This window comes from Oncorhynchus masou, chromosome 9 (assembly GCF_036934945.1).
Source record: "Oncorhynchus masou masou isolate Uvic2021 chromosome 9, UVic_Omas_1.1, whole genome shotgun sequence".
In the NCBI taxonomy this organism is placed as follows: domain Eukaryota; kingdom Metazoa; phylum Chordata; class Actinopteri; order Salmoniformes; family Salmonidae; genus Oncorhynchus; species Oncorhynchus masou.
In genome coordinates, this window is record NC_088220.1 from 34270517 (window position 1) to 34282959 (window position 12443).

The 12443-nt window shown below is 45.8% G+C and overlaps 1 protein-coding gene across 2 annotated transcripts in view; it reads left to right on the forward strand.

Moving 5' to 3' along the window:
* Window positions 1-12443, forward strand: part of LOC135545916 (transcription factor COE3-like) — a 100372-nt gene that overhangs the window by 69999 nt on the left and 17930 nt on the right. Inside the window, exons 9-11 of one of the 2 annotated variants that reach the window (XM_064973898.1) lie at window positions 629-762; window positions 1386-1512; window positions 11412-11500. In XM_064973898.1, the coding sequence (XP_064829970.1) occupies window positions 629-762; window positions 1386-1512; window positions 11412-11500 (350 nt within the window). The remainder of the gene's footprint in view (window positions 1-628; window positions 763-1385; window positions 1513-11411; window positions 11501-12443) is intronic. The other variant, XM_064973899.1, reaches the window with a different exon arrangement.

Genomic DNA, 12443 nt, shown 5'->3' on the forward strand with positions numbered 1-12443 from the left:
TACCTTTACACCATGAACCAGTAGGCCTATGCTATTCAACTCAGCCTAATATCAATTGGATCGGTATCGGTCTCTGACAGACACGCGATCTGCTTGCAGACTGTGTGGCAAATGTATCCCACCTCCACCGCAAGCCACAGTCATTATTTTGATCACTTGCCTCTTTCCCCTTTTTTTGCAGTGCAGTGGCTGTTTTGGCCAGATATCCTGTAGACAGGACCGGTTAGTCAGCCTGTCTGTCTCCGTTCTGTTGTGCCTACACACAGTCTGGCAGGAGACACTGTAATGTTTCTGTTGAGCTTATTGATCCTCCGCCATCAAACAAAAATGAAATCATAACACTGCATTTTTGATGACTGAGCTAATTGACATCGTAGACGGCAGGACCGTATGCAATTAGACATCTGTTTGGGGGGAAAAAAACACACCAATTGTATGTCATTTGTTAATGGTACCCTTGCGTTGTATTAGTCATATTGCAACCCGGACAGTGACTTAACATTCCTCTGAGCATATATAACACATTTCTGGCCCAAAAAGTGTAACCACTCCGTTTGTCAAGTTGGTGGATTTAAACGGTCCTGGTTAGTAGAAGTCATACCCGTTCCTGCTGTCTGTGTTTCCGAAGCAGCTACGCCCTGCATCAAAGCCATCAGCCCGAGTGAGGGGTGGACGACCGGGGGAGCCACTGTCATCATCATCGGAGACAACTTCTTTGACGGACTGCAGGTGGTCTTCGGTACTATGCTGGTCTGGAGTGAGGTGGGTCCAGACACAAACACACACACATGGACGGACGCACGCACGGACGGACGCACACACGCACGCACGGACGCACGCACGGACACACACACGCACACACGGACGGACGGACGGACGCACGCACGCACGCACACACACACACACACGCACACACGGACGGACGGACGCTAGGTGAAAGAAGCTCAGAGAGAGACGCGGTGCATAAGACAGGGCATAGAATATTGTAATATGTCCAGAGTGCTTCAGAGACAACAGAGGCTGCCTCAGTGCTACGCCTGGCTCACTCTGTTAGTCAGGCAGATGCCTCCATGCCACAGAGTCTCTATCTGGAAATCTGTACACATAGTTCATGACAGTGTGTATTCGGTTGTGTTTACTGTGCTTCGTCGTTTGGTCATATGTACTGACTGAACTGGAAGTTGCTCCAGATATTATTGTCTTCTAAATGACTTTTAAAATGATCACATTTGAATTTGCTAGACAGAGTTGTGGATGATGTTGTAGATGCACCTTTGAGATCAAACTAAGACGAAGTACGTCTATTGTATAGTAAGAAATGACCATACCTCCCACAGTTCACTGCTCTTAGCGTTTAAACGAGTGTGCGTGTTGATGTGTTCCAGCTAATCACGCCCCACGCCATCCGCGTCCAGACGCCCCCTCGCCACATCCCAGGGGTCGTGGAGGTCACGCTCTCTTACAAATCCAAGCAGTTCTGCAAAGGGGCGCCAGGACGCTTTGTCTACACCGGTAAGATCCCCGTTCCTTCCTTTTTAAAATCTGTTTTACCCTCTCTCTATATCTCTCTGCTTCCTCCTCTCCTCCCCTTTTGAAATCACTTCATCTGAAGGTCTGTTTTTATTAACATTAGTACATAGGTTAACCATTATATTGAGTTTTAAAAAAAAAATGGGCATTGGGACTGTCACCACATCTTCCTATAGGGTTTATTGTTCTCCGTGCTATATATTATCATACATATAGTGGTGGCGACATTCCCCGTACTCCTCTGTCCTTTCAAGGTGGTAAACATTTCCCCTTGTTCAAGGGCATTGAGTCCTACCCTTCTTTTTTGCTGGAGCATTTCCCCAGGTTATCCTTCAAGCCTTTGTCTGATGTCCAGACTGTTATGCCGGGCGTGACTGCCGCCAGAATGGAGTATCGCTCCCTTAAATCAGTGCTTTACTATTACCGATTATTCCATCGGAATATCCAGATGCCATTCAAAGTAGCAGAAAGGTCAGATGGATGGCTGTTTAGTGTGATAAGGAAATGTCACTGTGTTGCCGATGAAAGAGGGGACTGTGTTAAGGCCTTCTGTTAAGCACAGGTTTATCGCTGCGGCCTTCTCCCCTCTGTTCAAAGCACCGCTTAGTTCCCATGCAAGTGTGAGCGAAGCAAATAGACAACTTCACAATGGGCCGTCCAACCCAGCTTACGGTTCCTTTTGCAATGCTAATACCTGATTCCGTTTGACGATACGACTGACAACTGCTCGGTGTATTTTTTTTTATGGACGTGTGTGGTGTATCGAGACCTCCTGTTACCTCGTCCTGTACGTCTATTAGGCCGTGGGACGGGTTCTGTCGAGAACCCGTGTTGTGGGATCCCTGGAAGGAGTTGTAAATACTTTATGTGGTCACCGAAGTACTCAAATGCGGTGAGCATTTTACGATTTGAAGTCGATTAAAATGATAAAACCAAAACTATTTGACTTGATCGATAGCGAATCAACAAGGCTGTATTTGGCTGGTGACTCCATTCCTAACACAGACAGGTGCCTGCACCATAATATTGTAAAAAAAAAAAATAGGCTCATTAGTCTCTAGTTCTTCTTTCCAGATTGAGACCCATATTGTGCACACATCAACATTTAATCTGATTTACACATACATATTTCAAGATTGTCTGCGTGCATTTCTGGAGCGTGTTTATTGTGCCAGGAGTGTCTTCTTCATGAATGCAAAATGAGGCGAGCTTTTAAATACTAAATCGGCAAGCTTGTGTATAATTGAACAGGAAAGAGAATGCATCCAGGCTCAATGATGTCATTTCCTCTGGGGAACTTCCAGATGCCCAAGTAAGCTCGTATTTCAGTGCGTCCCCTCCACAAAAACATAGCCCTCTCCTATCAAACAGCGGTTGAATAGCGTAGCAAATCAGCTGAGTTGTGGAGATGACACACCAAAAGTTTGAACTAATGTCACACATTATTTTGTTTGATATCATGCCAAAGAAAGAGGGAGCGATCCACACGTTGTGTTATGACAGAGGTACACACGGGTCTCAATGTTTTATTCCTTTAAACTCAGCCGAGGGAGAAAAAAGAGACCTAGATAAGTTCCCCTCTGTCTTCCCTCTGTAGCAGAGAACGGTGTCTCCGGGCTTTGATCCTAGGCATTACAACTGTTGCCATGGGCTAGAATGGCAATACAATGAACCTGAGCGAATTGCGCTCCTCGGGACACTGTTTCCTGACACTTTGTATGTGACTGCAGCTTATCTACCGTACAGAGACATACAGGATTATGTTGACTCTGTCACTGCCTTAATATGTCTGGGTCCACATTGACTTATGAGACAGTGAGAGATTGGTCTCCTTGATATTGGAACTAAAGAGTTGGGTCTAGTGTCTAGACAGATATTATAGGTGCTGGTTTCTCCTATAACCAAACAGGCAGACAGACCAGTGGCTTCTTGGATTGTTTGCCCTCCAGTCAGAATCATTCATTTGAGCCTTCTCTTGTGCAGTACTTGAAATCCATATCTCACACACATGATATCCAAATAGAAATGTGATGGTTTCTCTCCCACACACTTCTCTCTCTCCTTTTTATTCATGCAGCTTCCTCTTATTGCCAACTGCACATCTCCATCTTCCCCCTCTCTCTCTCCACCTCCCCTCCTTTACCCTTTCTTTCCCTAGCCTCCCTCTCGCTCTCTGCCCCCTCTCTTCTCCCCGCCCTCCCTCCCCCGGACTTCCAGACTCTCTCAGGGGTTGTATATCCCCAGGTGCGGCTCGAGGAGGGGAGGGTGAAATTAATGAGGGGAGCCTGGAGGTATTGACTTTCCTGGGAAAACACAGCTCTCTAAAAATCAGTGGCCAAGTACTGCAATAACTCAGCACCCATCGATTCCCCTTCCCCACAGGCCACATTGATCTATGCATTACAAGCACTGAGGCTGGCAGCATGGATCCACCACCACCCTGCCTTAACACCACCCCACTAAATACTGGAATGATGATACTGCTAACACTACTACCACTACCATTACTACTACTACTACTACTACTACTACTACTTTCTAGTACTACTACTACTATCTAGTACTACTACCACTACTCGTGGAAATGGTACTATTTTTAATAGTGTTGTTACTAATTCATCTGCCTTCACGGATGATAATATTCATAGGAAGTGAATGCCGTCATTCATGGATGGCAGTGTAGTGTACAACACGCGCTGTGCCGGATCCATTTCATGGTGTGATGCATGGTTTGAGTCTGTGACTACTATTTCACTAGCCTGGGGGGGCAGCAGCCTCAGGGGGTTCTCGTGGCAAGCCTCATCTTGTCCAAATCCCCCCCAAACAACAAAACACATCTGTCTAGAGGGAGAGGACGTGTGACCCAGAGGTTGGGTGTTAGAGTGAAGGGGTGTGAGAAGCCAGTCCAAGCTACATGGCCTTTTATTTGGGTTAATCTGACGTGTGGCAATCCTGTGCTCGTTCGGATGAGGTCATTCGGAAAGAAGAATTTAGCCAATGGCAGAGACGGCTAGCAGGAGCTGCTGTTGGGACCTGGTTGTTGTGTGGCGTGAAAGGAGGCCTGGCACCCTGGCGGCCACTACCTCCCAGGCTAAACCCTTAAGAGGTTTTCAGCATGTGCAGTCACTGTTTTCTCTCAGGGCCTATTGCCTTGGAGTTGGGCAGGGCCAGTGTTCCTATCACAGCGAGGAGAAAAACAATGGTCCACTCTGTACTGTACCATACAGCTCTCGCTCACACACACACACACACACACACACACACAGGGGCTGGCCACATGGAACATATTAGCAAAATGATCCATTCGGTATGCTGAAGGTCTTGTGAACATGTAACAAAGGAGCGAGAGTTATACCTCGGCTTCCCCGTAGTGTCGAATTTGAGCCTCTGTAAAATATTCGACTTACTCGACGTGGTGTGTTGGTCCTTCCCAGCCCTGTCGGCAATCTCTTTCTGTAGCACTGTACGCTGACTAATTGACTACGGCACTTTTATTGTTTAAATACTCTCACTGTAACACATGGAGGTAATTATGCGCACGTATGCGTGGTATCAACTTGCGTGCAGTATAGGAAGAAAAATGAACACTTTTACACAATCATGTGTTAATTGTTTTCCATATTTCCATATTTGTTACACAGTAGATTTCCCCATGATTGAGCATACATCCCCCCCCCCCACCCCCCACCCCACCCTGTACCTACAGTATTGCACTGAACCACTGTTGGACATTTAGTTTCTTCACGTAGACACAGAAGAACATCACATCGATGGTTGTCCTCTAGAGCATGGAGAGAAGTGGAGGTGACAGCAACACAACCACTCCCTTCTGTTGCCTCTCTCGTCTCCTGTGAGATCTGAGAATGACGCAACCCCTGTGATTAGAGTGTGCATCCGCTTCAGCGGCGAGATATGTTAATCAGCTAGTGAATAATTACCTCCTTGGTGCCTTGATTAGACCGGAGTGACAAGGCTGGGAAAGTGTGTGCCTCAAAGAAATACCCCCTCACACACACCTGAGAAGTTGTTCTTTTGGTGTCACAGCCTACAATGCCCCCACAGAAACGATTATTATCTGACATTAGTTCTGCTAGTCCCCCTCCTTGAAGACGAGTAGATCGCTGTCTTTGATATATGAAATGTGGCATGTCTCTGTGGAAGAGAGGGCAATTCCCTCAGTGGAGTACACTGTTCTGTCTAATCAAAGAGGAATCTTTGACCGGTAACTTTGGGGAATCTAGAGTAAGTTTAGTTTCATCGCTTGTAGCATTAAATGGATGTGATAAGTACTCATTGACTTGGGGCTGAATCCAGACATGAGTTATGTCCCATTGACATCCGTGTAGGATTTACAGAGACATACGGAGACAAAATGCGGTAAACTGATAGGCCTCCTTCATTGAAAATACAGTTCAGTATTTAGAGCCCTTCTCTATTTCGACATTTTGTTTTATTCTTAAATTGATTAAAAAATAATTTTCCTCATCAATCTACACACAATACCCCATAATGACATAGCAAAAACAGGTTTTTAGAAATGTTTTCACATTTATTAAATACCTTATATACATAAGTATTCAGACCCTTTGCTATGAGACTCGAAATTGGGGTGCAGGCGCATCCAGGTGCAGGTGCTTCCTGTTTCCATTGATCATCCATCAGATGTTTCTACAACGGGATTGGAGTCCATCTGTGGTAAATTCAATTGATTGGACATTATTTGGAAAGGCACACACCTGTCTATATAAGGTCCCACAATTGACAGTGCATGTTTGAGCAAAAAACAAGCCATGATCAAGCCAAGAAGTGTCTGTAGACCTGCGAGACAGGATTGTGTCAAGGAACAGGTCTGGGGAAAGGTACCAAAAACCTTCTGCAGCATTGAAGGTCCCCAGAAACACAGTGGCCTTAAATGGAAGAAGTTTTGAACCACCAACATTCTTCCTAGAGCTGGCCAGTCAAACTGAGCAATAGTGGGAGAAGGGCCAGTGTACCTCTGTGGAGATGGGGGAACCTTCCAGAAGGACAACCATCTCCGCCGCACTCCACCAATCAGGCCTTTATGGTAGAGTGGCCGGACGGAAGCCACTCCTAAGTAAAAAGGCACATGACAGCCCACTTGGAGTTTGCCGAAAGGCACCCAAAGGACTCTCAGACCATGAGAAACAAGATTCTCTGGTCTGATGAAACCAAAGGTGCTTCAACAGAATACTGAGTAAAGGGTCTAAATAGTTATGTAAATTTCAATTTTTTATTTGTAATAAATTAGCAAACATTTCTAAAAAATGGTGTATGCTTTGTCGTTATGGGATATTGTGTATAGATTGATAAGAAAAAACAATTGAATCCACAAAATGTGGAAAAAGTCAAGTGGTCTGAATACTTTCCGAATGTACTGTACCCATTAAAGGATTCCCTCTTTCCTCTGAAGGTCAGGTGTGGTTTTTCTCTCTCTTCAAAGCTATGTTGTCTAGTGTGGTGTCAGACAGGGGTCACTGGAGGGTCATAGGAGTCATATAGACTACATCAGTCAGGCTAATTGTTACCATATCGCCAACGTGTTTTAGTCTTAATTAGAAGTGTGTGTTTTTTGAGGGAAGAAGCCCTTTCATCTTCCCTGGTGGCTCTCCACTTTAAAGAGGCCATATCTGTCTGGGGCCAGTCTGTCTGTCGGTCTGTCAATCACAGTTTAAAGTTCATGAAATTTCTATGAGCATCGATCGCAAGGGGGCCCGGATGATTGATCAAGCCTCTTGCTTTGAATTTCTCTTCTCTATGCTCTCACTGTGATGGGATGTGTGTGAAGTGTGTATGTGTGTGTGTGGGCGGCGGGGATGTGTGTATGGTTACCCGTAGGTCTATGTATTGAGTTTGTACAGTGTGTTATATATACAGTGCAGAATATAATGCTGATGGAGTCACGTTTGGGGAAAGCAACTGCCCAAGCCAGAGTTTGGTTTTGCATCACAGTGTGTTGCTATGTCATCTTACTCTGAATGAGGGACAAATGAAAGAGCGAGAGAGAGGGAGGGATGAAAGGAGTAAATCAATAGCATAGTGCACGTGTGTAACAGTAACAGGGCGGCTTTAGATGCTGGTCGCCCGGTCGGTGCTCCACATCCCCCAGCCGACGACACACAGCCGCACTTGACCGACTCAGATCAGGCTCACACTGTTGGTGCGTCCGACAATTTCTTCCCTCAGAAGAGAGGGAGGAAATGATCTGATACACACATCTGTAGGCGACAGGGGGCAAACGCAGCGATGACCTGCATCAATCATAACATGAATAGAGATGATAGGAATGGAAAATTGGAGCCCATGTTGCTCAAGCCGCTTCAAATCCCCTGTTCTGTCAGCCGGGCGGTGGGGATGGGCTGGTGCCTTGATGGTGTATCTCATATGAAATATGGACTCCATTTGAAATGATACGTGCAATATAGGGAAAGCCACGGAGAGCCTATGTGTTGAGTGGTGGAGCAGGAGAGTGGAGATTTATGGGTTTGAGGATGATCCTCATCGGGGACATGACTGCGCCTTCAACAAGGATATCACTGGAGTGAAAGGCGTCAAGGCGCCGAAAAAAAGATTCCCTAAAGTGCATATTCCATCCATCAGCTATATCTGGTAAATGTGTACAGAATCAGCTAGCAGCCAAGTAGAAAAGCAGAAGCCACCTAAGCGGTTGGAAGGACAGCGGCGATGAGGGAAAGTAAATAGAAAATAGCTCAACATAAATAGATGTAAACACGTTGGAGTATGAGGATGTAAACATGTGCTGAGTAAATGGATACATATTTTGCCAAGGCACCACCTGAAGCATGCAAACCCTATAAAGCTTTGGAGCCTTAGTCTCTACACCCCGTGAGACTGATTGTAAAAACGAGCAGTGAGACTTGCTACGTTCCAATAATATTAACTGGCTTCCTTTTCCCTCTTCCCCCATTCTGGACCACCAATCTGAAAGGACTTGATTTGTTTAAATGCTGTAGTTGGAACACCTATCCAATTTCTCAGCAGCAACAAAGGGAAAGGAAGCTATTTAAGAATATTGGTGCGTAGCCCACCTTAACTCTCATGTTTCCCATATTTGTTCGGTTCAGGGGTGTAAGTAAGCGTCCCTCTGATCACGTTGACCTTGTAGAGGTACACTGTTCTAACTCTGACTTAACCTCTTGCTCCTGCTAACTGAAGTCGTTTGGGTCATTTGGAAGGCAGCGCTGTTTGAAATAAGACAGAGAGCAACATGGGAATTGATTTTGAGGGAGCTTTAGGTAGCCTCCTCCTAAACCTCTAGAAATAGGTGAGGACATCTGGCTCGACACGTGGAGGTTTTTCACATGGGTTGAAAGGTGAAATGTTACATGTACGATCAAATGAGCCATTTTTGTTCACAAAATAAAGACTTTGCTACTTGTAACAATACTCTCAACCTACAGAAGAGGAAGAGTTTTGCATTTTATGAAGTCAGAATGATATCAGAGTATTAAGGTAGAAGACATGACACTTAAGGCGTTGATTGAATTAACATTATCATCTGTAATACCAATTAATGCTACATGGTCTATCTGACTTTAAGTGCCTAAAATTTGGAGCTCATTGTTTTCCTGAACCCGAAAATGTCTGTCCTGCTTGTGCTGTGCCCTGCTGTCACCAGCACCATGTTTCCCTATCTAATACAGTTCTGTGTTTTGGGATCATATTTCACTAGAGCTCCTCTCAGGCTTGGTTGAGTGTGTTAGTGGAAATCCCACCCTCTCCCTCCCCTTTGTCCCAGTCGAGTGGTCACCTAATAACAACGCTCTGTTTAGTGAGACCCCAGTCGACCGTTTGATCACTTTCATAGAGCGAGAAATAGAGAGCAATAAATGGATGATTAAATAAATAAATAAAAGTATACCCTCCCGCCCACACCTCTCTTTCTCCCTCCCTCCCTCTCTCACTCCTACTCCCGCCTCCTCTTCCCAGCGAACTGCATTATCTTTCCCCTTTGAAAAAGTCCAAACGTCAGACACCACAAAGACGACTGGGCCCCCGAAGAAAAAATCTATACAAATTACGATGGAGAAAGTGGCACTGATGGCTGGAATTGCAGCATATGTTTACACTAAATCAGGCAATCTATCTTCATATGGGGTGTGTAATACGTAGGGGGTCAGGGTTCGCGCAGTGCGCCGGCACTCTCCAATTACTCGGGCTCTTTGCGATGGAGGCTGCCGTATCGATTGGTCGCGAGAACAGGGGCCTGCAGGTAGCCAATGGGGTGCTGGGGTCAAAGTGCAGGGGCATTTTAATAAGGGGAAGTAATGGACTTAATTTCTGAGGGGCCTGGCAGTAGTGGAAGAGATGTCTGCTTCACTACCCTCTTGTCTCCCAGTCGAGAGGTTCATTAGGAGGCAAGCTTTATGAGATTACATTCTCTCTCTCTCGCTCTCTCCCTCTTTCTTTCTTTCTTTTTTTTTGCTCTCTGTCTGTCTGGTCTGTCTCTGTGTCTGTCTCTGTCTCTGTCTCTGTCTCTCTCTCTGTCTCTGTCTCTCTCTCTGTCTCTGCTGCCTGTGCTGCTCATCTGTCTGTGCTGCTCATTCCCTTTTCTATTGCTCTGTCTCTCTTCCACTGGTTCTCTCTGATAGTGTCCCACTCTCTTGGTATATTGGCTGTTTTACAAATTTTCCCTGATTGTGTTGAAATTCCCTTTTACAATGCTCAGCCCTAGCTCTCTGACAAGGCCTAAGGAATACCTCATTATCCAAAGACGTGTTTGGTTTCAAAGTTAGACTATCCCCTTCATCCCGACAAGGGAGAAATTGTCCATGAGAGTGTAATCTGTTTGGGTCTTGCTAACGTTCCTCTCTAGGTCCCTCTCAGGGGACAGGGGCAGATATTCAAAATGGCAGCCTGTGTGGAGAGGGCACGTCTAGGCCCCGTCACCCTTCAGATAACATCCCCACCCAGCCGCAGCCTGAAAGCCCTTTCTCCTTCCCTTGGTGTGAAACGAGCCTCAGACAAATTTGATTTAGCAGCTCGCGGGTGCCCGTTCCCGGGGAAAGAAAACAAATATTGTTATAATGGTAATAACATCTATTTGCCGCTCGCGACAAACGGCAGCGGGCCTTTTGAAAAGACCCCGCGCTGCCGCCGCCACCTTATTCTTATTCATGAAAGCGCCGGTTATGCATATTAGCGCAAACTAGCTATTCTACTCACCGGCATTTGGTGTGTCAATCATCCTTACGGAATACAAGAGGCACCGGTGACAAAAGCGGAGAGGGCAAGAAGGCTGACAAATTGTCCCCAAAGTCAAATTTGACAGCCTTTTATGATTAATGGGCTTGATTATGGAGAAATATCTCTCTAACTCATTTCCGGCTGTTTCTCTTTTCTCCTTCGTCTCGAAATGGAGAGGAATGGAGATTGCGTTGTTTGCAAATGTGTGTGTATGTGTGGGGGGGGGGATGAAATAAAAAGGGGGGGGGGGTACCTGAGAGGCTTAGAGTGAGGGAGGTGCAATTGAATTAGTTAGGAATGCCCTGTGAAAGGGATAGCAACTGGGACAGGTTGAGTGGAAGGTCTCAAGCTTAATAAATAGAATAGACGAAAGAGAGAGACGTGACGGTGGAGGAAGAGATCGCCTGACGCCGGGCCGACACTCAAGGCTATTGTAGAGCACATGTATCAAGGCAGGACAGCTAGTCAGGGGAGATATTCCTCTAGAATGTGACATAACACCTTCATAAGGCCTACATAAGGCCTGCATATAGGCATACAGGCGTGGAATTTAAACAACAATGCACATGTGACATTGGAAGCTTAAGAAGATCGATGCATGTTTGAGCTGCTTCACTCAGCAATGTTCCAACCTTGATAATTCTCTCTCTTTCCAGCCTTGAATGAGCCTACCATCGACTACGGCTTCCAGAGGCTACAGAAGGTCATCCCCCGACACCCAGGAGATCCCGAGAGGTTACCTAAGGTCAGTGGCGTGCCTCATAGGACACCAAGGAGTACATCATCCCCTGTTGTTACTCCAAAGACCACCCAGACTTCGGACCGCCAAATATCTGAGTTTATAAACCTGATTTGTTTGATTTGGATTAATCATGAACCCTCTGCCCTATGAACAGGCTCTGATGCCAAGGGGCACATTGTTCTGATATCTCGTACAATTGGAAACAGGTGGTTATGGGATGTCGTATTTGGTGTTTGAGACAGTGCTCCCGGTCTGGTTGTTTTTAGGTTTGAGGTAGCAACAGCCACTTATACATAGACATGAGTGTATGCACGGCTCAACGCCGCCTTTCAGACACACTTGATAAATACTTGCGTACACACAACGACACACACACTTAGGCACAGACTCAGGTAGGGCAGCCGTCAGGTGCCCTGGGCGGTTTGCCGCCTGGTTAGTATGAAAAGATTATTTTCCCCCTAAAAGGTGCTCCACTAAATGAGTGAGATTGTTTTGGGCAGAGAACTGCTGTAAAGGGGGATATGATCAGATGGGGCCTGACAGTCTAAAGCAGCTGCCAAATTGAAACCATTTATCAAAATCTGACGTCTGAGATCCAGTCACCAAAAAAGTAGTTTATTTGTAAATTGATACTAATAGTGAGCATATATTGTCTGGCCCCTTTGATGCCCTGATTTGTGGCGGAGGGAGAATGTCCCCATCAGCCGTTATATATTTATTTATTCAAAAGAAAACTCAATATGCAAATAGATTTTCCTCCGTCTTCCATCCAGCTGCGAGCTTCCCCGACATTTTAGACGGAATGAAATGGCAACAAGAGTAACACCTTCAAGCTTGCCATTCGTGAAGTACCTCATTGCTCTCATCCAATGTGACTTGTCAGGATAGACTCACAATATCACTCGGGACCAGATAGGTTGACATTTCATCCCTTTGTTATCCTCTC